This window comes from Chionomys nivalis, chromosome 2 (genome assembly GCF_950005125.1).
Source record: "Chionomys nivalis chromosome 2, mChiNiv1.1, whole genome shotgun sequence".
In the NCBI taxonomy this organism is placed as follows: domain Eukaryota; kingdom Metazoa; phylum Chordata; class Mammalia; order Rodentia; family Cricetidae; genus Chionomys; species Chionomys nivalis.
In genome coordinates this window covers 47,318,351-47,340,938 of record NC_080087.1, presented here as the reverse complement: position 1 = coordinate 47,340,938, position 22,588 = coordinate 47,318,351, and the positions used below count along the sequence as shown (strand labels likewise).

The 22,588-nt window shown below is 41.1% G+C and overlaps 1 protein-coding gene across 2 annotated transcripts in view; it reads right to left on the bottom strand.

Moving 5' to 3' along the window:
• Nucleotides 1-1,101: 1,101 nt before the first annotated feature.
• The window catches only part of Man1a1 (mannosidase alpha class 1A member 1), a 176,516-nt gene continuing 155,029 nt past the window's right edge, over nt 1,102-22,588 (bottom strand). For both annotated transcript variants that reach the window (XM_057762299.1, XM_057762300.1), the window contains exons 9-13: nt 21,438-21,553; nt 16,830-17,049; nt 15,891-16,063; nt 4,287-4,402; nt 1,102-3,922 (exon numbers count right to left, since the gene is read on the bottom strand). In XM_057762299.1, coding sequence (XP_057618282.1) covers nt 3,799-3,922; nt 4,287-4,402; nt 15,891-16,063; nt 16,830-17,049; nt 21,438-21,553 — 749 coding nt within the window. In that variant the 3' untranslated portion in view covers nt 1,102-3,798. The remainder of the gene's footprint in view (nt 3,923-4,286; nt 4,403-15,890; nt 16,064-16,829; nt 17,050-21,437; nt 21,554-22,588) is intronic.

Genomic DNA, 22,588 nt, shown 5'->3' with positions numbered 1-22,588 from the left:
TCCGTGGGACAGAGGGGTAGCGGCTTTCACCAGCCAGTGCAGCTCTTGTCTGCTGGACCTGGGATCTGAGGACCTGAAAGAACGGGCAGACTGCAGTCTAATGCTGTACAGTCTCACTTCAGCCTCACTGGACTTTTATGCACGAATGAAACAAAGAAAGCAAGGATCCAAGGAAGGTTGCTTGAGTTTAGAAAAACACGATCAGAAAAACAGGTAAATAAATGCCAGCAAGCACATACTGAATAGCAACAGAGCAGCCCTTTCCCGGAACGTCCTCAGGGCAGGCCAATCTAAACACAGTTGCCTGGCATGTACTACAGGTTACAGGTGGGAAAGAGAGCAAGGCAGAAGGCCATATCCAGGTTCAGGTTCTATAGCTAAATCCTGACATCCAACAAGAATAAACACGTCTTATAAGTTAAATATAAATGTTTGTCACAGGAGGCAAGAAATCACATCCAAGAACAATCCAGGAAACAAAATGCACCTGAGGTAAAAGGCCCTCTGCCTTTTCCTGGAGTCTCTCTCACGGTTCCCCACGGCATTGTGCACTGTGGGTCAGTCTTTTGACTCTGTTCCAACAGAGGGGTGGAACATTATCCGACAAAAGCACCACATAAAATTCCAAACCTAGGTTTTCCCATGAACAGCTAAATTCTCTTTCTACTCAACTTTTCCAAGATCCTGCCTCCCTCCCCCAATTTAAGGACGATTAAGAATTTAACCTATAATGATCACAACTAAATGCCATTTTGTTTTAGGGTGACTGGAGTGGAGCTAGTTTGATCTTTTGACCAGGTCACAAACTTACGAACACATATGGCACTCTCTGTGCCTTTTCTGACGTCAGTTTGTTCTTTCCCTTGTATGCCCTGGAACTGAACTTAGGTTGGATTCCTAGTAAGAGAACCCAATTTGCCAAAGGCTGTGTATACCAAATCATTCTCAATATAAAGTTTTTAATGGGAACTGTTTCCTTGGCAAGGTATGTAATTGTTAGTAGGATTTGTTACTTCCATGTGTCACCATATACACCTATGTACACAGACAGAAGCATCCTTAAAGTCAGAAAAATATGGCACAGGAGAAGATATAGTAAAAGACTTTATTCACAATAGAGAAATTTTACAAATATAATTTTTAAAAATTATGTGTCAATCTATTGTTTCCCATAACATCAGAGATTTATATAAAGTTGGAAATGACAGAATGCACATACGAAGAAATCAAAAACAATCAATGAAAAAATGGATGATACACACGAAAAATATCCTGATAGAGGTCACTGGGTTCTATAAATTGGCATCCAACTTAATGTTTATAATATTAACTGCACAAACTATCTCAAAACGTATTTCACAAACACAAAAGTAGGTGCTATTTTAACTGTCGGTCTTTAAGGATGTGGATGACACATGTAAATTAAATCACACAGTTTTGTTGAAAATGAATGCGTTGGTGTCTATTTGGAGACTTCAGTTAAGATTAACACAAAATATAAGCTTAATATAGTTACATTACTATAATATTAATCTCTTATCTTGTTTACATTTTTGGTGTTCTGATATTTAAAAAAAAAAAAGTCCAAGTTTTAAAACTGATAAAAATGACTCTTGCCATTGGAGAGCGACATTGTGGTTCAGCTTCCTGTCTGCTCATCCTGGGTCACAAAAGGCACACTACAGTGTAGTCGGCACCCAGAGCCTGACTTGAAAACGCCACCTACTGCCAAGTACTCGCTGGCTTTCTGTGCTCCTTCAAATCAAATGCAAAGAAAATGAGTTAAACAGCTCATCCAAAGAGAGTGAAAATTATAACAGAAATACATTTGGCCACATGTTTTGGCAGAAAATTTCAATATTTAACATCAGAGCTCTGGGAAAGAAAGGTTTGTTATTCACTTATTCCTCCTATAGAAGAGAAGAATTTTACAGTCAAATCAAGTTGTAATTAAGGGGTCAAGGCAGGCTGTTCTACTTAGGTTCATGAAAATGATGTCACAATTCATGAGCTCCATGGATTAAATAGATTACAGGAGGAAGTTACTCAGGTATGCTGACTTTTTTCTATTTATTTTACAAGTTTTTGTATTTTGATGTATTCTAATGTACAATCCTGGAAACAACCTGGCCACACAAGGTGGTGATCCTACATGACATCTTTTGAAACCCACCTGAAAGCTGAAATGAGTAAAACTATTGTTTACTGAAATTTCACAAAATATTTCTCTCAAATAAATAAGTCAAACAATATGAAACTGACAAAATTAGAAAGTCTGAAGAATATAAATGCACAGAAATCTACACTTCAGCCTAATTCATAGGTTATACTATTTGCTTTGCTGTTGTTGACCATGGTTGGTTGAAGTTGAGATGGTTAGAGTCTTTGTCTCTTGGTACACACATAATCACATCGAAGTGGTTAGAGACTTTATCCCTTAGTACATACATGATCACATTCTATCTTTCAAATAAAGAGCAGGTGTGGTAATGCAGGTTATCCCCAAATCTGTTCTTGGGAAAATCATTCATATTTCAAAATAAAGTTTAGAAGAATCATATACAATCATTTTGATCTGCTACAGATGAAATTATGAAGGCGTGTGTCCGTTCCTATACATTACTTCTCAGTTAAGATCTTTATGCTGAATGTAACCACACAAAGCACACTGTGTTTTTAAGAGCAAATCAGATTTTCCTTAGTTGAACACAAATAGGTAAATTGGTAATGTTTCTTTCACTGGGTAAAAGCTCTTTTTCACAAACTGAAGTGAAGTAATCAACTACATCTGGGAAGAGCCCTTTTCAGATCTGAACCAAGTGCAATGTTTCCTTTCCTTAAAGAAAAACCACAGATGCAATGGAAACACATGAACCACTCATATGGACTCCTCAGCCTCTTGTCGGAGACCAGATTCCAGGATGGACTGGATTCAGTTAAAAGCAAAACCTGGCAGGTTAAAAGTTGCATCGTTTCCCTTTCAAAAGTGGAATTCAGTTAACAGGGGTGCTCTGCAGAACTCAAGGGCTCACCTTGCTGTGTAGTGGGGAACGGAGGAAATTAGGCCGTCCAAGATGTAGAGACGCCACAGGGCATTTAAAGCAAAAGGAGAGAAGTTCAAAAGTGTGGAAACACTAACATAATCAAACCTGAAGACACACCGTGCTTCATTTGATGAAACGAGGCCAACCTGGCTGGCTCTCCTGGGACGACTTTCTCATTTGAATGGCAACGCAAGTGGAGGACTTAGACACCCTATCAAATAACGATAGACCTCTAAGAGGCTGTCACAGTTATGAGATCTGTCTCTGGTGGCTAGACAAACCAGATTAACATGAACTTGAAAAGGAAAAAAAAAGCTTTTTAATACTTAATTTATTATTATGGCTTTTTGCAACATGGCAAAACATTACAGCTTAAAGCAGACACCATCTCCTCATAGAGGAGGAAAAAGTTTTGCAGTCAAATCAAATCATAATTAAGAGGTCACTGGTAGACTGTTCTATTCTGTTTCATGAAAATGATGTCACAACTTCATGAACTCCAGAAACAATAGATTCCTTAAAAAAAAAAGACAAACAAAATCAGGGATTCCACTAGCTGAATAATATAGTAAGGAATTGAGGTTCACTTAGGCTTATGATAATAAACACAAAAGACTGCAAAACAATTTTAGAACTTAGGATAATTATAGACTTTTATCAATCAATAAAAGTTCATCATGTATCTGATGACCAGGGAAGGAATTATTAAGGTATGCAGCGAGGGAACGAAGCAGAGTAAAATAGAAAATGTCTTTTATTTCTCTTTGACTTCAATTTCCTTCTCTTCTCGGAGGACAGGGAAAGGGTGTGCCTCGGTATTGAATATCCAGTGTTCTAGTGGAAGAAGGTCATCATCAGAAAATATCAAGTATAAATACCTGGAGAGAGAAAAAAATGAGATGATGAGGCTCAAGAAACCATGTCACAAAGCAACCTATGTCTCTGTACATCTTGTAGAGACCCACCAACAGCAGTTGATTCTCATGCCCACAGTCTTCAACATTGCGTCATTCATGCTCTGGGTGCTAGTGTGTGAGAACCACACAGAAACACTCCTGGTCATGAGACTCAGCAACGGCCAGAGACAACTGCACACATAGACTGTGATGTCAAGGCACCTCAACTGGGATGGAGATTACACACTTCGGTCATAATTGGTGTATGATGAATGTGTTCGTGGTGAAGACATTTATAGAGATCTCCTTAGGGACCTGAGCACAGTCCGAGGAAAACTGTACTTACTTTAGAGTCTCTGCCAGGAAGAAACTTTGTTGGACATCGTCATAACTCTCACTAGCAAAGTAAACATCCCGTAGGCCCGAGTAGCCTCCGTTCACTCGGCAGTGACTTTCCAGGGCCTGGATGGTCAAGAAGAGGGTGAAACGTCAGCAAAGTTATTATCAGGGATTTTATATTAGACTGTAGACTCAGATAGGACAAGGTTTCAAAGGAAATGGGAGCTTGTGTTTCTGATAGAAAATTTAAAAATTATGACATATGGACTATATATCTTGTCTCAAATGAAACACTTGCACATTTGGTTTTGGAAAAGTCTGCACTCATTTCTAGCATTGCCACTTTTGGTCTAGAGTGATGATGGCTCCCAAGCTGTGGGCCATGACCAACCTTTCACAGGGGTCCCTAAGAGCAGCGGAAAGCACAGATATTGACATTGAGCGACACTTTAATACATATTGTGGTGACCTTCCCAACCACAAAATTATTTTCACTGGTACTTCCTAATTGTAACTTTGCTACTATTATGAATCATAATGTAAATATCTTTGTTTTCCAATAGTCTTTGACGACCCCTGTCAAAATATAGTTTGATCCCCAAAGGGTTTGCGACCCACAGCTTGAGAAACATTGCTCTAGAGTAAAGACAAGAAGAATCAAAGACCACAAGCTACATCCAACCCACTATTTATTTCTATATATAAAGTTTTATTGAACTATGGCTAGACAATGTTCACTTTTCACTATAATGCTAGCAGGGAGTACCGGAGGGAGAGACTATTCAGTTCTGCATGGCCCTTACATAACAAGTGTTTCTATCTGGGGCTGTCCTTAGTGTCAACTGGGACTGTAAACCACCGGTCAATAAAGTGTGCTGGACTCCAAAAGCTTCTACTTTAATCAAATATATTAATTCTGTCTTTCTAGTTAAGTCCCATGGGATTGAAGAAGCAGGGTGTGGTGAACTACTAATGATCGGAAAATGTCTGTAAAAGCCCCCTTCCGTTTTGTTATCTGTCAGTGAATTTACTAGTTTGTTACCTTGTTTTTCAGAAAATCTCTTTTTTTATTTTTCTTTGTTTCATACTTTTCAACTGTACTGAAACATTGGTGACAAATCAAAACATCATATATTTAAGATGAATAAATGTGCTGCTTTATGTATGAATTGTGAAATGACTACCATAGGCAAGCTAACTAGCATAGACCTAGCATCATGGGTTGATGTGGGATTCCCCTCTGTATGCTGTGAATATGTTTTATTGCCATTGGTTAATAAAGAAGCTGCTTTCGGTCAATGCTTTAACACAGTAAAGCCAGGTAGAAAATCCGAACAGAGATAGAGAGAGAGAGTAGGCAGAGTTGAGAGACACCATGTAGCTAGTAAAGGAGACAGGTGCCCAGGAACCTTACTGGTAAACCATGAGCCTCGTGGTAAAATACAAAATAATAGGAATGGATTAATTTAAGATGTAAGAGTTAGGTAATAAGAAGTCTGAGCTAATAGGCCAAGCAGTGTTTTAATTCATATGGTTTCTGTGTGATTATTTCGGGTCTGGGTGGCTGGGAACAAATAAGCAGACGCTGTCTATAGTGAATGATTTTTTTTTTTTTTGTGGTGAGAATCCTTGAGAGTTACCCACACACTGTTAGAACCTGGTGTCACCATGCTGTATAGGAAGCCTTTGAAATGCTTCATCTTTTAGCTGAAATTTTCAAACCCTTTAACCAGTAAATGTCCTTTTCTTCTTCTGCCCCATTCCCTGGTAACTGCCATTCTGTTCTCTACTGTTAATTATCCTAGGCTCTACACAAAAGTGCTACCTTACAGCATCTTTCCATGTATGGTTTGTTCTGTTTAGGACAACATCCTCCAGGTACATCCCTGTTGTTACAAAGGGCATCTGTCTGTCTGGCCGTCCATCCATCCATCCATCCATCCATCCATCCATCCATCCATCCATCCATCCATCCATCTATAGAAAGGCTCTGTGTGAAGTACATTGGCTCTGCATCTCACATCTTTATTTATCCATCTACTGAGGAGCATTTGGTTGTTTCTGTGTTGGCTACTTTGAATCATGCGCAACAAATGTGGGATTGCAGAAAGCCTTTAGATCTCATTGCATTTCCTTGGATATATGCCCAGAAATAGGACTGCTTCACCTTACGACAGCTGTTTTTAATTTTTAAAGGAACCTCCATACTGTTTCCTATGATGGCCATACCCGTTTATATTGGCACCAACAGTATACAAGGCTCCCCCTTTCTTCACACCATTGACACCCCTAGTAAGCTCTTGATTTTTTTGATAATAGCCATTTTCATAGAAATGAGGGGATCTCACTATGGTTTTGCTTTGTATTCCTTACGATGAGAGATATTGGGACCTTTTTCATAAAGCTTTTGGCTCCTTATATGTCTTTTTTTGAGATCTGATTGAGATTCTTTAGCCTATTGAGATTCTTTGCTCATTTTCAAAATGGGTCTCTTTCATCACTGAGTTCTATGAATTCACCATTTTGGATATATCCTTATAAGATATATTCACAGAGTGGGCTTGCAAAAGCTTAGCCATGACACCACTAGGCAAAAACACTTATGGGACTGTCACCATACGTGTGGTCATAAAGAAAAGTCAGCATGCAGTTACATTGCTGCAAATGACTGAAAACAATTCCCATGTCCTGTTGCTTCAGCTTGGTTGTTTCCTCTGCTGTGCAGAAATGTTGTAGACTGATATGGTCCTGTGTGTTTTATTTGAGTTCTGTTGCTGTGCTGGGAGTGTCAAATCCAATAAGGTCCTCACCAGGTAATAGCAAGAAGAGTTTTTTCTCAACATTTTCTCCCAGGAGTTTTATTTATTTCTGATCTTATATTTCATTCTTTAATATATCTTTGTTTTTGTATATTGTATGTATTTTCTAAATTATACAGGCCGCTTGCCTAGTTACCAAACATATTCCCTTCTAGCCAAGTTAATTTTTATTAACATGGCAAACTAAAAATTCCCACTCTGCAAAAAACTGCCACCCAAGACCTTGTTCTGATTCATAGCAAGCTGAGATGATTCATTTTCACTGTCAGCTTGACTAGGTTTGGGATCACTTAGGAAACACTCCTCTGGAAATGTGTGTTTCCAGAAAAGGAAACCAAGGAAGAAAGCTTACTACTGAATATGGGATTGACCAATCCGTTGGCTGGGCTCTCAGACTGAATGAAAAAGAAAGCAGGGGATGGATGAGCATCAGCATCCATTGCTCTCTGCTTCCTGGCTCTGGATGCAGTGTGAGCAGCTACCTTATGTTTCTGCTGCCATGACTTCCTTGCCCTGATGGACTCCTTCAATAGGAGGCCAAATAAATCCCCCTGCTTGAAGTTATACTTGTTGGGATTTCCATCACAGAAACAAGTTCAGGAACTAACAGAGAAGTTGGCACTGAGGAGTGAGGCTAGTGCTGTGATAAATGTGGTCACGTGGCTTGTAGGCTGTTGGAAGTGTTGGTGGGAGGGCTATGAAAAGGTTGGAGAGGTTGGCTGAGGAGCCCCGCAGTGCCAAAAACAAAGCTTAAGGGGCCCTTCTGGGAAAAACGTGGACAGAGGAGATCCAACTCATGATGATGCAGCAAGGAACAAGAATAAAACTAGGAACAAGGCTAGAAGATATTTTGCTGCATTGTCCAGAAAATGTGAGTGAGCCTGGGATTCAAGAAAAATGGACTAAATTGTTTTTTGTGTGTGTGTGTGGGGGGGGGGGGATCTGAAAACAGCATAAGATGTAGGCCAGGCTGTGATTATTTCTTACTACATGCATCCAGATTTACAGCCAAAGAGAAGAAAGTACAGCAGAAAGATCTCAAAAATATTAAAAAGATTAACTCGTCTAAGCTACTTCACACCTTGCCCTGGGACTATGGGATAAGTTCCCTGAGGGTAAGACCTCATCATCCAAAGTTGGAATTTGTAGATTTAGTTTAGAAGGAGAAAGCCTGATTCGAGAATGCTGGAAACCAACTAGCCTGGAAAGTGATTCCGTGTTCAGTCACCAGAGCACACAGAGGCCACTACAGCCAAGGCAGAGGGGAGCTAGACTACTCCTGAGCTGGCAGTAGACCCTGGAAGTGCTGACCACACAGTGGTAGTTCTACAGGCATGCAAAACACAAGAAATCCTGGGTAACTAAATCTTATATCAAGATTCCAAAAAAGTGGCTGGGCAGAGTTGAATTCCACACCAGGAGGCTCTGAGAGGCCATTGCAAAGTCTAAATTGCAATGGAGATACCATGATGTTGGAGTTGCCAAGACCGTTGGCCATCTTTTGAGGGTAACAGTGGGCTTTATGTGAAACAGCCCAAGGTGAGGGTATATGTGCTGCAGTTTACAAAACTGAAGAAGAAGGGTTATTTAAAAGCTTTTGAATCCCAGATTATGCCACTGAAAACCCTAGATGCCAGGCATGGAACTGTAGGTTTTTTGTTTTCCTTGAGTTTTGGTTTATTTGATCAGTCTTTCTTTGCTATATACTCCCATTCCTCCCTTTGGAATGGAAACCTTTACTCTATGTCCATGTATATTGGAGGTATATAACATGGAATTTTGATTATGGAGAAGATGATGGTTAAAAGATTGCTTTAAGTCTCAAAACTATGGACTTATGCTTTTGAACAAAACTAGAATTGTTACAACTTAGTGGATAGATTCTTGCAGGTAAATTTACCATTTTACATTGTAAGTGGCCATGAGCCCTTTTAGAGGATAAGGAAAGAATGCTGCAGATTAAAGTGTGTTTGAGTACCAAGATTAGTTGTCAAGCTGAACTTGTGATGGTTCACTGTCTACTGACGGATTGAGAGCCCCCTATGAGAAACACCTCTGAGCATGCCTGTGAGGATGTTTTCAGAGAACTTAATTGAAGAGGAAAGCCCCACTCTCGGTGTGTATGGTACCATGGATACAGGTCCAACAAACAGGAGAAAGCATCATTTCTCTCTGAATCATGTCTGTGGATATAAACAGTGATTCCAAGTTTGCTGTTCCCACCATGATGACTATAACCTCAAACCATGATCTAAAATTTCTGTTTTAAATTGCTTTTGTTGTCTATTTTGTAAAGCAGACAGACAATTAACCACTAAAGCTATTTACACAAAAAAGCAAAGATTGAGATTAAGATCACAATACTGTAAGAGTAATAGTGAAAGGCAGAAAATATAAGCAAGGAAAAGTTACCCTTAATTTCTCATTCTAATTTCTATGAACGTTTGTTCTCTCTTATAAATCACAATCTGGTCTTTCTTTTATAAACATGTGTACATGTATGTTCATGTATGTGTGAATTTATGTATATGGAGGCTGGAGAATAACCTCAAATGTTAATCTTATGAAGGCAGTCACCTCCTTTGAGACAAAATCTCTCAATTGCCTGAAGCTAATCAATTAGGCTAAATTGAGTGGCTATCCATCACCAGGGATCCTCTTGTCTCTACCTGTAATGTTGGGATTATAGGTGTATGCTGTTAAGCCTGGCTTTTTGTGGGAATGTTGGGGATTGAACTCAGGTCCTCATGCTTGCAAACCAAGTACTTTATTAACTAAGCCATTCTTTGGCTACTCTGATGTAGGAGTCCCCCTCTGTATGCCGTGAATATGTTTTATCACCATGGATTAATAAAGAAGCTACTTTGGCCTATGGCAGGGCATAATAGAGCTAGGCAGGAAAACTAAACTGAATGCCGGGAGAAAGAAGGAGGAGCCAAGAAGAGCCATGTAGCTGCCGAAGGAGAAAGACGCCAGAACCTTACTGGCCAGTCACAGTCTTGTGGGGATACACAGATTAATAAAAGTGGGTTCATTTAAGATGTAAGAGCTAGCTAGAAATATGCCTAAGCCGTCAGCCAAGCAGTGTTATAATTAATATAGTTTCTGTGTGATTATTCAGGTCTGGGCAACTGAGAAATGAACATACAGTCTCCGTTCACACTACTCTTTCTTCTTAGACGTTTAATCATACTTCACCCCCCCCAGACATTACATGTCTTTTCATGTTAGCTGAGAGAAACTTTCATTAACTAGAAAAGGGGTTTGAAAAAATTATGCTTTAAAAATGGAGCTCACAAAAGAAGAAAGAGAAAGCATGTAGCAGCCACTATGGCTCATGAGCAAGCAGGGACATTGTACCTAGTGCTCAAGCAGATACAGATAACGAGGCCATTGGGTTTTCGTAACAGGGACAGAGGGCAGAAGAAAAGAGAACAGTGATTCCTAAGGAGAAGCACTTAATTGCTAGGTTAAAGAAAACCCCACCAGTATGACACATGAACAAAGAAAAATTCTCCATGGTTTAGTTCTTAAAAATTATTCTAGAAAATTAAATAATAAGCTTAAAAAGATACTTCAATTAAATTCCAAATATTACACAATAAGACCAAATTGAGGGAGAACTCTAAAGGCAACATCCGATTCCTATAACTTTTCTCCTTTTTTTTTTTTTTAAATTAGGAAGGGCTATCAAAAGCAGCCAAGTATTAGATGCATGGACTAAGCCAAAATTTATTTGTAAAAGGGGAAAATGGTCAGCATTTAAAAAAGAAACAGGTGAGGTTACTCTGGAACATAATGGAACTCACTTTCTAGATATTTCTTTAAAACTACCTTAGCCACAAAACCTTTTCTTGGTTATTCCCTTGAAGCTCTTGGGTGATGACCAGCTGAGCCAGCCAGGCACAGTGATTAGCTATCCTTTCTGTCCATGGAAGTTTCCGTGAGTTCACTTATTTGGTGAAGAGCTGGCAGATGGACATAGTGGCACAAGCCTCTAGTCTCAGCACGTAGGGGGCTGAGGTAGGTGATGCGAGTTTGAGGCCAGTCTGGGCTATCTAATGATACCCTGTGAAGCAGACAACAAAAATCCAACTATCTTCTTATCTAGTCATCCATCTGTCCAACCAACCACGCCCCACCAAAAAAAAAAAAATCAGAAAATGAAGAGAGATAAAGAGTTGTCTTTGGACATAGCCAAAACATAGACACCTTTCTTTACAGTTTGTACCCAGTCATTCTTTTTCCTTCCATAAGTTCTCATCGGGCAACAGGCACAATATTTATGCTGGCTAGTTTATGTCTATTTGACATAAGTTATAGTCATATAAGAGGAGGGAATTGAGAAGCTGCCCCCATAAAATCAGGTTGGAGGCAAAGCAGGGAGAGCATTTTCTTAGTAACTGAAGTGGGAGGGCCCAGTTCAGAGTGGGTTCTCTAAGAAAGCAGGCTGAGCAAGTCAAGAGGAGCACACCAGTAAATAGCACCATTCCATGGCCCCTGCATCAGCTCCTGCTTCCAGGTTCTTTCTCTGCTTGTGCTCTTACTCCGACTTTTGACAGTGATGGACAGTGATGTGCAAGTGTAAGCAAAACAAATCCTTTCCTACCTACTTTGCTTTTGGTCATGGCATTTCATCACAGCCATAGAGATGCCAACTTAGACAATAGTCAAGCATGCAAGTTGGGGAGAGAGGGACACTGACCTCAAGTCTAGATTTCCTAATCGTGGGCCCTGAGATCCCTTAATATGGGTAGTGCCCTCAACATGGGTTTGCAGTGAGAATAGAAGAAGGCCAAGGAAAGGTTGCCACAGTGCAAAGGCTATTTGCACGTTTGCAGTCTAACTATTTACACGTTTTTGAGGCTCCATGTAAATTAAAAATAATTTACAAGTGAGGATAATGGGGAACACACTTTTTACTTTCATAAAACTAAAGACCCCATGCCAAAGTCTAAATGTACTTGTATGCACGGGCTGGAAATGCTATCATAAGTCCTCATTTCTTGTATAATTAACATGAGCTAATAATAGTCTGCAAACAAAAGTATAAATGTTGTCTTATCAGGACTGGGAAGCTGGGTTTCCTGGGCCTACATGATGGATTCCGAGTCTAGCCATTTCTGAGCAGTGGGTACAATCACATCTTGGGCAAATCATTCCAGTAGTTTGCTCTGGTGGTACTTGGCCTCTGGGCATGTTGTGCAAGGGCTTATTTGATTTGGGGCCAAATGTGCTACAAAATGAGCTAATAGCAGATGACAGGATGTAGAGACTGTGCATAGTGACTGTAGCTTGAACCTGCGGATGGAAGAGAATCGTTACCCTAACTGATTATAACTTGGGGTTGGGCCAAGTAGGTCGATAAACAGCAGAATGAGGCAAACTCTTAGGAAGCATTGCTGTGAAGACAGGAATTGGATAGTCGATGCATGGAGATTTGCAAGAGTCTACCTCAAGCTGTAATGCCACTAAGGCTGTCAGCTTGAGATTGCTCTGGTCTCAAGGACAGAAAACAAAGACCCAGGTAACACAGACACATCAAAGAGTGCTTGGAAAGAGGGATTAAGTCTGGGGAGTTGGAAGCAGAAATGGGAGCGAAACACTGCTCTCAGATTCAGAATGCTGGTGTGGAAAGGGTAGGGTCTGAGACATAAAAGAAAACCGTGGAGAAAGCAAAAGTCCCACCAGCTCTTATCTTCTGTGGATCAGGATGAGGTATTACCGGTATGAATAAACAGGCACAACTATTATTCAGATAAATCCTCTGCCAGCTGTCACATATTCAGTTGGGACCAATGCAATACAGTTCTTGCCATTGCTGAGAGATAGCAAATTAAGTACTAGCTGCAGGGTTACTTCGTTAGGTGTGTTCACCAGTGCCTGAGCGAGTATGACTGGCGGACTGCTGTATATCCAGGAAGGCAGGCTCCAGGGGCATATATGCTATCCTAACTTTTAGAAATAATAATCCTACTTGATGAGAGATGGAAATCAATTTTACTGAGTCTGTGAAATTTTACTGTCTCAGTGAAAGAATTCTGGGAAAAGGTTTTTTTTTTTTATTGTATTGCTTTGTTTTGTTTTTGTTTTCTGGTGAGGCAAGATGGTGGCTTATGAATGCTTTGCAGACTGAAAGCAGAAGCGAAAATAGTCCGGAGTGAAAGAGCCGGAACTTAGTGCTGGTGACTAACATTGCAGGGCCATAATGTCAGTGTAGGCCAGAGCTTCCTGAATCAGCCAAGAGAACGATGGGACCTTTGGTGAGGGAAATCACACTGCAAGGGGCTTCTGAGTTACACAGCCAAGCTGTGGAAGGCCACAGCCATGTCAGACTGGCCTGGTAGAACTTGCTGTCTTCAGAGGACTGAAAAACTGAAATGCAGAAGAACTCCAGCTCACCAGACCTTACGGATTCTGGCTTCAAAGCAACTTCTGTCCATTCAAATTAGGAAATGAACAATTTTGTAGTTAAGTTCTTTCTCCATTAATACAAAGTCTTTGAATTGATGAGGAATATCAACACAGCAAAAATTAAGGAGGTGGATGTTGTCTTTCAAATATCCTCTCTGTATGTGGCAGTGCTGTCACCTCAATATACTTTTATAAGCATCTGGGAGATGGATTACCTATGGGGTATTATCTTAGTATCTTGTACTTGGTTGGAAGACCCCACCTACTGTGGGTGGCACCATTCCCTGGATGGGATCCTGGACTGACTATCTATCTATCTATCTATCTATCTATCTATCTATCTATCTATCTATCTGGAGAAAGGCCAGTAAGCAACAGCATGTCCTAGCAGTTGCTTCAAACCCCAGCTGCCTTGACCTCCCCACCATGGACTGTACCTCTGAACTGTGAGTAAGAACAACAGAATGAACCTTTTCTCCCTTAAATAGCCTTTTACTACCACATCAATAGGAAAAGAAACTAAGACTCGTGTGTGTGTGTGTGTGTGTGTGTGTGTGTGTAACACACGTCAGAAGACAACTTTGGGTACTGATTCTCACTTTCCATCTTGTTTGTGATTTGTCTCTCTTGTTGTATGCTCCAGGCTAGAGGGTCCATGGACTTCTGTGGATTCTCTGATCTCTGTCTCTCACCTTGTTGTAGGAATACTAGGGTAAGAGGAATAGCTACCATGCGGGGCTTTATGTGGGCTCTGGGTTCTGGGGATTTAGACTCTGGGGTTCATGCTTGCCAGGTAAGTACTTAACCACTGAGCTACGTCCCTAGCCCAGAATGCTGTTTGAGGAGACGGTTACGTAGGTGATTTTGACAAGTTCCTACATTTTAGCTAGTTCTCTTAAAAAAAAAAAAAACAAAAAACAAAAACAAGCAGCAGAGGTTGCAAGTAGGAAGTTTACTGAGAATTCTGTTAGTGGGTAGGGAAGAGAGGAGCAGGGAAGGAGTAGTTCGTGCAATGAGCTGGTTCCAGCTGTGTGCAATGGAGATCGGTCCCAATGGACATGACATGAGGGTTGTACTACGCGAACTCTATTTTAAGATAGGATCTCCTGTAGCTAGAGGTGGTTTCTGCGAATGACACTGAGCTTCTGATCTTGTTGTTTCCAGAGTGCTGGAATTCTAGGCATGCACTGCCATGCCTAGTGTGTGGTACAGGAGTCAGAACCCATATGTACTGCAAAGCAAGCATTCTAGCAAAGGAACCACACCCCCAGCCCTGGGGTTAGATCTGATGAAATACGATATTCTTGATGCTTCCAGTTTAAACCAGGTTTGCAATTCAGGCTCATAATGCCTTTTCAGGCCACGGCACAGCCAGCCTGTTATCCCCAAAACTGATTGGGAATTCACTTTTAACACATTTGCTTCCAGAGGGGGAAAATGTAAATTTAAACTCGTGGAATCACTACTGATTGAATATAATTGGAAAACTGAATATTTTACTTAAAAATGGCTGACGGTTAGTGATAACAGACACACTCAGTAAAAAGAACAGCAAGGAAGGTTCATTGGTGGTTTCCTCAGGTGTTAGTTAAGTTTGCCCAGGACTTCCCAAGACTTCTGAGAGAAGGCCTTCAAGCTCAGCATGCAAGCTTTCTAACCAGGACTGGGAAGATCAGAGCGTAATTAAAGCATTTGCTTCTTATTCTCCGCGTTTCCTCCCGCTCCTTTTAGAAACATAGCCCTTAAAACTAGACATGGTTTGATGTAGGGAGCGAGGGCTGCCCTGGCACCTAGCACAACTAACTAGGGAGATGTGTGGTAGGAAGGGACCCAAGAGAAACCGCTAATGCACCACACTGAGACAGATTAGAGAAAGGCAATTAATTGGTGAAGAACGCTTGCCCAAGGAAACGGTTCTCTTGAGTTCTTTCTAGGTGTAAGCGAATGACTCACTCCAGGCAAAAGCACAGGGTCAATGGGAAGAGCATGGATTCTGAAGTGGTGACTTCATGTAGCTAACAGCCAGTGCTGAACATCCAGAAGCTGTCCACAACCCCACAATCCCAGTGGAATAAAGCAACCATTCTTTTTACAGTTAGGGTGACTTCATCCTGTCACATGCCCTTCTAGGTCTTCCTGTCTAGACCTATGTCCTCCAGTCTTCTAGTCTACCTGTAATATAGTTACACCATTGTTCCATAAAGAAAAGCTACAGAATGACTTAACTGGCAACCGTCAGTCCTGAACGGAACAAACTTGAAAAAGCTAGGGAAATCTCAGAAAAGTTGCTGTAACAGATTGGTAGACCCTGTTGAACATTTTTTTTTTTTTTGCACCAAGAAACTGATCTGTAAGAAACACACAAATACAAACGTCACCTCTACGGCTTCCCAGGCCCAGGTCCTGTACTTGGGGTCATGAGTCAGTCGCCACATGTACATGTAAGTCTCGATGACTTCTGGCCGTAAAATGTAGTACTTCTCATTCTGCCTTGTGGCAATGGCTTCTACACCACCATCAAATCGGAAAGCTTCTGGTCCCAGCTTCATGTCTAAAGCACAAGCAATCGCTTAATAAGGGTCACCTCCTGAATAAGGCTACACAGTCTTGACAAAATTGTCAAGTACTTGGTCACACTGAAGATAGAAGCAAGAGTGGCCCTTTCAAATGCTGGTTATACACACCATACAACACACAATAGTCAATAGACTTCTAAGTCTGAGTTATCTAAAGGAATCTATTTGAGAAAATGGCAACAATTCCTTTTTTTCCTCATTATTTATTGAACACCCACCAGGTGGTTATAAAATTAAAGTTTATAAAGTCCCGCAGTCATTTGGCCATGTGTTAGGTAACTGGAAGCCCAGTGGTTGAGAGTTCCCTTAGTATGTCACCAAAGGCCAGTTACTTAATCTTCGTGTTTAAATGCTTATTTTATAAATAGGAAGCCGGGCATACAGTCTCCTTATGGGACTTCAGGGACGTTTCTTTCTGTATCAGAGCAGAGACCCTTACTCAGTGTTATTGACAGCAAATAAGACTGTCTTAACTTGTATGGCCAGTTACTTGACACACTGAGATGTGTATTTTGTATAAAAGCAGTGACTTTTAAGGAAAGGCCTAAGTTCCTTTAAGATATTAGCATCATCAAACTTCACCATGCTTTTCTTTTCTCCCTCCCTCCCTTCCTCCCTCTCTCCCTCCCTCTTTCCCTCCTCCTCCTCCTCCTTGTTGCTCATAGCTATGGAAAAGCTTTTTATTGCATACAATCAAATCATGGGGGAATGGACACCGAATGAAGAGTAACAAGTACTCACAGGTGCGATTGTAAGATTCATGACAGGTGCGGGCGATTTCAGCTCCAAGTTCAAGGTAGTGTTGGGCCCGGGCTTCTGGAGCTCCATCTGCCCCAAGTGCAAACATGCCCCCTGCGAAGCACGTCAGGTGGCCCATTTTGTGTTCCAGGAGGCCCCCCTTCCACTCGGCAATGTACGTTAGTCCCCCGCTGGATTTGCGGATCAGGTGAGTCTCAATGGCCTGGAAAGAAGATATTTTTGATAGTCTGTGATTTTTCTCAAATTTATAATAAGTTCTATATTATCATTGTATCATCAATTATTTTCTTTTCTCTCATCTTTTTCTTTATGAGACATGGGTTTGCCACAGACCACTGATTACCTTAAATCATTATGTAGGGTAGGCTGGCCTCTCACAGCAATCCTTCTGACTCAGCTTCTTGAGTGCTGGCATATAGGTACGTGCCAACGACACTCTCAGTTTTATACTATAATTAAAAATGTATGTATCCATCCATCCATATATATAGAAAATACTACTTGCTATTTGAGTTTGTTGTCACGAATCTAAGCTGATCTGAAATGTTACTGCTTTCTGTATTCCATCTTCTACTCCTGCTTCATTTATTTACCTGGTTAGAATCTTCCCTGTTGACCCAGCCCAATGGCTTTGTTTGGCTGCATGACCAAACACTTAGAGTTCTCATTCACTAAGTGCCATTCCCCTCTCACAGAGAGGACACCGAGGCCACGTCTGAGTTGATTCCGTACAAGGCCTGTGTCCCACTGTGGATAACGACCATGCAAGGGTCTTAGTTCAAGTATGGTGGCGTTACTGTTTTCTCCCACATAGGCTCGAGCAGGACAACAGAATGGCAAAGATGGGCTGTTCTGGAGTCAAATTACATGGCTCCAAATTATAGCTCTGACACTGTCAAGGAACGCTGCAGGCCATTGATTCCTGTATCTATGTCTCAGGGTACTCCTCATCCGTAAGATGGGAACAATGCTCTCTGCTGTGAAAATTGCAGCGTTTTGTTTGAAAGAAGTCTGTATTGAAACCAGGAAGTCACTCGTTTACATCTCTTCTGTAGCAACAAGAAGCTGATTGGAGGGTTTGGTGCGATGGTTCAGACAGGGACGCTGGCAACGGGAGTGGTGGTGCTTGCTGTAATCTCAGTGTTGGGGAGGAGAAACGCAGAAAAGCCTGGGCCCTGCTTTGCTGGCTACCCTGTGTAGCCTCATCAGTGAGCACCCGGCCAATGAGAGACCATGTCACACACAGAAAAATGAGGTGAATGGCTTCTGAGGAATGACCCCTGAATTGACCGCTGGCTTCTATAAGCTCACGTATGCACAGAGAGAAATTAAGTCAAGCTCTTCCCCTGTTTATTCTATTAAGGAATATATTACTGTATAGTTCAAATTTTAAAACAAATGAAGATATTTAAATCTAGGATAAAAATATTTACAAAAATTATTTATGTGACAAAATATTTTATTTATGCCCATGAACTATTGATACTATCAAAAACTAGATTAGAATAAAATAAGCCTTGTATTTAAAAAGTCAAAAAGTATGAGGCATGTTCGAAATGACTAATTTCCAATGATTTTAGTAGAGAATGATCCACACATTGTGACACAGGAAGGAAAGGCTCAGGTGCGATCTGCAGCGACAGCTGCTGTCAGGAAAAGGAGGGTTTTCAGGACACATGTTGAGAAGACAGAGAAGAATGATGGAAAAATAATGCTGGCAGATGAGACCTTCTCTACCTTTATTAGAAATAAACAAATGAAAGCAAGACAGTAAGAAATAAATGAAGACTGCTGTGCTCATTATCTGTGCTTAAGCTAATTTTATTGATGGTTTAGTTATTACATTAATATTTCATTCTCATTTAATGCAACTGAACATCTTAGCTATTTACACTTCTCATAACACAAATTGCAATAAAGTCCTTCAAGCAGATACTTGTTCATCACCCAAGAAATTATTCTTTCTACATGGCAAGAGTAATAGCTTTTGAGTACAGATTAAAGAAACATTATTACCCTGCTATGGAGAGTGAATAAAGCACTATATTATTTTCACATGATTCTGACCAGCTTGCTGCCTCCTAAAATAAACTTGGATGAAGGTCTGCACCCAAAGCCATGGTTTTGTGTGGAAATGGAAAATTGTAAATATAACCTAATATGACTCTAATAAATATTCTTTGGATCAAATCTATTGGGAATTGACTGGAGAAAAGAGCATGATACATTCTGTGACTGGATTCTTCCATATTCGTATTAATTCGGTGAGGCCTTTGAACTCCTAAATGATCCATCACCTACCCATATATCTTGCCCTACTTTGAATTCTTAGTGTTCAGGGAGGGCCATAAAAACCAGCTGAGACATCAGAGAATTGTATAGTTAAAGCACATTGCATGACATCCTATCTGAATTCACCGAAAGCTAAAACTGAGTAACCACATTCCCAGTGATTCCACAGTTCAGAACAATAGCATATAGCATCCTTCTCTTGACACAGGCACATTTTGTTTCTGTTAAGTTCTTCAGGCTTCCCTTGAACTCTCAAAGTCAACTGAGTTGTAGGCCTCAGGTGTATATCTCCGCCCCTGACTCAATAATCTTAAAAAAAAAATGTGTTTTATTTATACTTTGAAGTTTCGTATATGTGTACAATGTATTTTGATCATATTTACTCCGCAATTCCTTCAAGTTGCCCTCTCCCTCCCTTCCCTTCTTCACGTCCTCTTTAAGAAAACAAACTAATAACGCTCCCAGCCCCTCTCAAACCCCACAAAGTCCTTGTATAAGTGGCTGTGAAGTCATCCCCTGGAGCATGGGCAGTTACCAGTGGCCACAACCCTTAAGAAAACTGACTTTTCTTCTCCCCCCTAACCATCAACTGTCAATAGCTCCTCAGTAGGAGTCCGGGCTTCTGTGCCCCCTCCTGATCCATACTGGAATGTTTATGGTATGCGATAAAGTACAACTTTGGTCAAAGAGATCCTGCTTCAAAGACAATACTACTTTCAAACTCAGAACTTTGGTTTTTTTCTAACTTTGCTCTGCAACTTGAAAATATAGAATGGATTGAAAATGTTTTCCCAAGTAAGAGTCACAGGAAACACTTTGCTGCATTTGCTCTTAATGGATTTTCCTGTCAACTATTTGTCTAATAATGGTTAGGTGGGTACAATTCTAGAAACTGGGGGAAAACACTTCACTGTTTCAAAATGGCTTTTCTTGGAACAGAGGGCCACTCTAAAAGTAAAACAAAGAAAACGTCTGCTAGGATGGCAATTAAGATGACACAATGCAAGCCCGATTATATTGAAAAGAATTCTTCAGATTAATACCTGAAACTTCCCTGGGAGAAGGAAAAGTGACCCTGATTAGAACGAGCTCTCGAGTGCCACCAAATGAGGACAGGAGCACAGGGACCACAGCCTAGCTTGCATTTGATGCTCATCTGGAGCCTAAGGGATTTCTGATGCCTGTGTGTGCGAACTGAGGGTTCTAGTTTGCTCTCTGAAGCTCTCAACTGATCTAGGGAAACAACAGAATGCTCAATTCAGCTAGCCAGGTCAAAGCAAGCTACACTACATTTAAATAAGCAAATCACCCAGACCTATTAGAGAAGACAATACTTTTAGAATAAAGACTTAAAATAAGTGGTGTCACAGGTTTCTATGGCCAGGCCTGTGCCTGAAATTCTGGCACTTAGGGGGTAGAAGCAGGAAGACCAGGAGTTCAAGGTCATCCTTGGCTATGTAGGCTCCAGGTGATCCTGGGATACAGAAGAGTCTATCTCAACTCTCTATTTCTAAGAAAAATAATTTTTACTATAAATCAATAGTATCAATTATAAAAAATATTCTGTGCATTTAACAAAAAGTTTATGTTTCTGTAGATTTAGCTATAATTTTATTAGATCTCCAGAGATGGGTTCAAATAGCAGAGGCACTGAGTGTCAGTGATCTTCAGCAATTTTAACTTAGTCGATTTCCAGAGCATACATCCAGGACTTCTTCCCTAATATGTAAAAAATGTAGCTATAAGGAAAGAACATAGTCCCATTGCTCAGGGAAAGGGGTATATTCCAAGCAATGCGCCCTTCAGCAATGTCACTGTGTGGACATAACAGAGACACCACGATGAGGCTAGGAGATAGTATCACCTTCAGGGAGCACTGTCTTCCACATAATCTGCTATTGCCAGATTGGAATCTGGTCCATGACCGCCTTTTCTCCGACAGATGGTTTGTAGCTCAGGCTGACTTGGAATTCACTACGTAGTCTGGTCAGACTGCAAACTCAAAGCAGTCCCTCTGCCCTCCACCCCCAGTTGCTGGAAGCCCAGGGGGTTACCACTATGCCTGGCTGGATATATGGCTCTTAGGGGAGATTAGAACCACAACTTCCACTGCTCTGGTAGAACTAAAACCCAAGTATGGCTACTAGTGCCATAATTGCACTGCGACATCGAGCTCTCCCAACTGGAAATACTTTATAAGCCACTCACGTTGTATTCTATTCTTTTCATTAAAGTTTGATTAATATGCAAGTTGCACATTAGTGCTGACTAGCAAAGATGATTTAAATCTTGGCTTACCTGAACAGCATCAAAATACATCTTCTTGGCTTCTGTGTCGGTCTTGTCAGACATTAGCCAGGCCTTGAGCAAATATTCATAAAAGCTGTCTCCAAGTCCTCCAACTGACACATGATCTGAAAAAGAGAGAGAAATGGATTTCAGGGTGACTCAGCGTTTAATTCCGATAAAGCGGCAAAATCATATTAGCAACTAGGATTCGAAGTCTGTCAGCTGCAACTCAATGGACCATGTGAATTCCAACAATCCCGGTTTCAGAAAGAGCTGAAATGAGCAGAAGGGCTGTGAGGTCACGTGATGTAGCTGTACTAGTCACCAGGGTGCCATTGCAGACAGGACGAGAAATTATGTAAAGTCACTTCAAATTCAAATCACCTGGTTCTCTAGTTAAAACAAACGAAGAAAACCGGATTAAAACGTTCCAGAGTCTATATTTAAATATTTAAAATTTAGTTTAGATCTGAGTAAATAAATAAGTAAATATAAAACTCTGTCAAAGCTTTAGGCTTTAAAAACTAAAGTTGTTAATAAACAATAAAGAGGCCTTCTAGGTTCATGTCATTTTTAAGACTATATGGTAATTCTTTTGGTGTCCTAAGTCTGAGGGGAAAAAGCTGATGGGCAGGAATCCTAAGAAGGAAGAAAGCAGAACTATTTGTCTTCCCACACGTCAGTCCCACAGTACACCTCCACTGCTGACACGTCAACCCCACAGTACACCTCCTCTTCTGACACGTCAACCCCACAGTACACCTCCACTCCCAACATGTCAACCCCACAGTACACTGCCACTCCCGACCCGTCAACCCCACAGTACACCTCCACTCCCGACCCGTCAACCCCACAGTACACCTCCTCTTCTGACACGTCAATCCCACAGTACACCTCCACTCCCGACCCGTCAACCCAACAGTACACCTCCACTCCTGACCTGTCAACCCCACAGTACACCTCCACTCCCGACACATCAACCCCACAGTACACCTCCACTCCCAACATGTCAACCCCACAGTACACTGCCACTCCCGACCCGTCAACCCCACAGTACACCTCCACTCCCGACCCGTCAACCCCACAGTACACCTCCTCTTCTGACACGTCAATCCCACAGTACACCTCCACTCCCGACCCGTCAACCCCACAGTACACCT